This window comes from Apteryx mantelli, unplaced genomic scaffold (genome assembly GCF_036417845.1).
Source record: "Apteryx mantelli isolate bAptMan1 unplaced genomic scaffold, bAptMan1.hap1 HAP1_SCAFFOLD_40, whole genome shotgun sequence".
Taxonomy (NCBI): domain Eukaryota; kingdom Metazoa; phylum Chordata; class Aves; order Apterygiformes; family Apterygidae; genus Apteryx; species Apteryx mantelli.
Genome location: NW_027118755.1, coordinates 2,564,338 through 2,567,201, shown reverse-complemented (window position 1 = coordinate 2,567,201; position 2,864 = coordinate 2,564,338). Strand labels below are relative to the sequence as shown.

The 2,864-nt window shown below is 45.8% G+C and overlaps 1 protein-coding gene across 1 annotated transcript; it reads left to right on the top strand.

Moving 5' to 3' along the window:
* Nucleotides 1-890: 890 nt before the first annotated feature.
* Nucleotides 891-1,859, top strand: LOC136996463 (olfactory receptor 12D1-like). Its single transcript, XM_067317383.1, has one exon. It carries the CDS (start codon nucleotides 891-893, stop codon nucleotides 1,857-1,859), a length of 969 nt encoding a protein of 322 aa, XP_067173484.1.
* The last annotated feature ends 1,005 nt before the right edge of the window (nucleotides 1,860-2,864 follow it).

Below are 2,864 nucleotides of genomic sequence, written 5' to 3'. Positions count from 1 at the left end.
CGTTATTAATATTAACAGGATGTGGCTAGAAGAAGAGGAAAACTAACTATTATTTTATCAGTGATCAGTTCAACTCCCCACAACATCATTAGATTTCTGTGTCCCTAAAACACTATGCCTTGATGTTTTCAGAACTGAAGTCCCATAAGATTCAGAGGCTTGATCCCAAGAGGAGTTATGAGAGAGACAGAAATTTTCCTTTGCTGGAAATAAATGTGATTGTTTCAGTGGCAGAGAGTACTCTATAAAGGTTTTCTGACTCCACTGAACAGCTCTTCAGAACTAATCCTCTTTGAAAGCAGTGTATTATATGTGATCTACTATACTACTATAGTTCTTTCAGCTTCGGGAGAGATACAGTTTATTCAGCTAGGAATTGGAATGAAGAAAACAATATCACAGGACCCTTCTTTGATATAGAAAAGGAAAACCTGCAGGATTTCAGAGTAATCTTCATGTAAACATTAGGTAACCAACCTTCCTTCCTTCCTTCCTTCCTCCCTTACTTCCTTGCTCTGTTCCTCCCTCCCTTCTTCCCTTCCTCCCTTCCTTCCTTCCTGCCTGCCTGTCTTTCTTCCTCATAATTTTCTTTTCTCGCTATTCTCAAACACGCCGTTCCTTTCAGTGAGCTGGTACACAGGTGGCAGTTCCAGCATCAGTATTGACCACATAGGTTACAACAGTTCCAGTATTTGTTGAAACAGCTGGGGTGGGAAATCAAGGAATTCTTTCATGTCCCTTTCCAGACTCAGTATCTGATCTCTTCCATTCTTGAGGCAGCATCAGCTGATGATGCATCTTATGGAAGAGGAGGCTGGGAAATGGATATAGCAGCTCAGGACAGAAAGATAGGAAGTTACTGCTAAGTTATTCTCTCTCTCCCTGCAGGGATGGATAACCAGACAGAGGTGAGGAAGTTCATCCTCCTTGGCCTGACCAGCCTTCAAGGGCTACAGAAATTCCTCTTCATGCTGTTCTTACTGCTGTACCTGTCTACCCTGCTGGGGAATATGGCAATCATGACTGTAGTGGCATGTGAACCCCAGCTACACACCCCCATGTACTTTTTCCTCTTCAACCTCTCCTGCCTAGATATTTTCTACTCCACAGTTACCGTGCCCAAGATGCTGGCTGGGTTTCTCTCGGGGCACCAGGGCATTTCTTACACTGGCTGCCTAAGCCAGCTCCACTTCTTCTACTTCATCGGAAGCAGCGAAGGTTTGCTTCTGGCTGTCATGGCCTATGACCGCTTTGTGGCCATCTGCAACCCCCTGCGCTACACCCTGATCATGAGGCCACAGGCCTGCCTGCTGCTGGCTGCAGCTGCTTGGACTATTGGCTTCCTTCATGCTCTGATGCATGCAGTCATGACCTCCCAGCTCCATTTCTGTGGCCCCAACCACATCCAGCACTACTTCTGCGAAATTAAGCCCCTGGTGAAACTGGCCTGCAACAGAAGCCAGCTCAACCTGAACCTTCTCAGCATCATCACAGGGAGTATTGCGACAGGCCCCTTTGTCTTCACACTCTTTTCTTACCTTTACATTTTTTCCTTCCTCCGGCTGAAAGTCCAGTCCAAGGAGGGAAGGAAGAAAGCCTTCTCCACTTGCATCTCCCATCTCACAGTAGTGGCCTTACTCTATGTCCCTGTTATTTTTAACTATGTGCCACCTTCCTCAGGGAGTTCAGCCAGCTGGACAATGATAGCCACACTTATGTATAATGTTGTCACGCCAGTCCTCAATCCTTTGATCTACACCCTGAGGAATGTGGAGGTGAAGCGTGCCCTAAAGAGAAGGCTTTTCTCCAGAGAGTTACTAGCACAGAAAATGTTCTGCCTTGCAGCTTGTGTGGGGTAGTAGGCAATGGACAATGCAATGAGAGGAGCTTTTGGCTCAAGAATGTGTTGTGCAGAAATCTGCTTTTCACTGCCAACAGCCTGAATCCCTTCAGAAATACCCTACATACTGGATATGGTCTCATCTCTCCTATCTTGGGCATTAGCAGTGCTAAAAGATGAACATATATCGGTGGAACAGCCACTCTCATTCATTCAACTGGAAAAGAGAAGCAGCTCCAGAGAGTGATACTTCAATAAAAACACCTTTATTAGAGTGATTTAGCTGCAAAGTCACTTGATTTTTCATTTTTTTTCTTTTTCTTTTCGGCAGCTGAATCCCACCCCCAGTCAGAGCTGTCAAGAGAAGTCAAGGCATGATTCATCTTATCCTAAAGCCGATAGACGGGGAGGGATTCATTTCTTTCCATGGGATTCAGTTGGCCACATACAGACGTGTATGTCATGCCACTTGAAATACTCTGGGTATCTCAGCTGGTGTCTCTCTGCTGCTCCAGAAAGGCATAAGTCTCCCATAGGCACTATGCCAGATCTACCAGCCCTGTATGGGTGTCAGATATCCTAGGGCCTCTGAGATGGTACTAGACACCTTTGCGTAGGCAACTTCATTTGCCAGTAACTCACATAATACATTGTGTCTCTTAATATGGGCGTTCTGTACAGCAGGGCAACAATATGGGAGCACGTTTTGCTCTCCACCAAACAATGCCTGCCAATCTTTTTTAGGGTCTCCCCTCTTCCTCTAGCCAGGAATTCCCTGGTAGCATTTACACTGGCTCATAGTTGCAACACAGTTACAAGCTTCCTATGGGGAATGCCTCTATAACTTTGCTGCCCAGCATTACTGATAGTGTCATTTCCAAAGCTTGAAATACCACAACCTCGACAATGTAGCTTGGTCCATTTCACAGATTCCTCCTTCCTCCAGTTCTGTAGACTTGGGAAGATAACTTTTAGAGCGGGATCTCCCATTCTAAGACCACCTCGCCCTCTTCACGTGTGACTG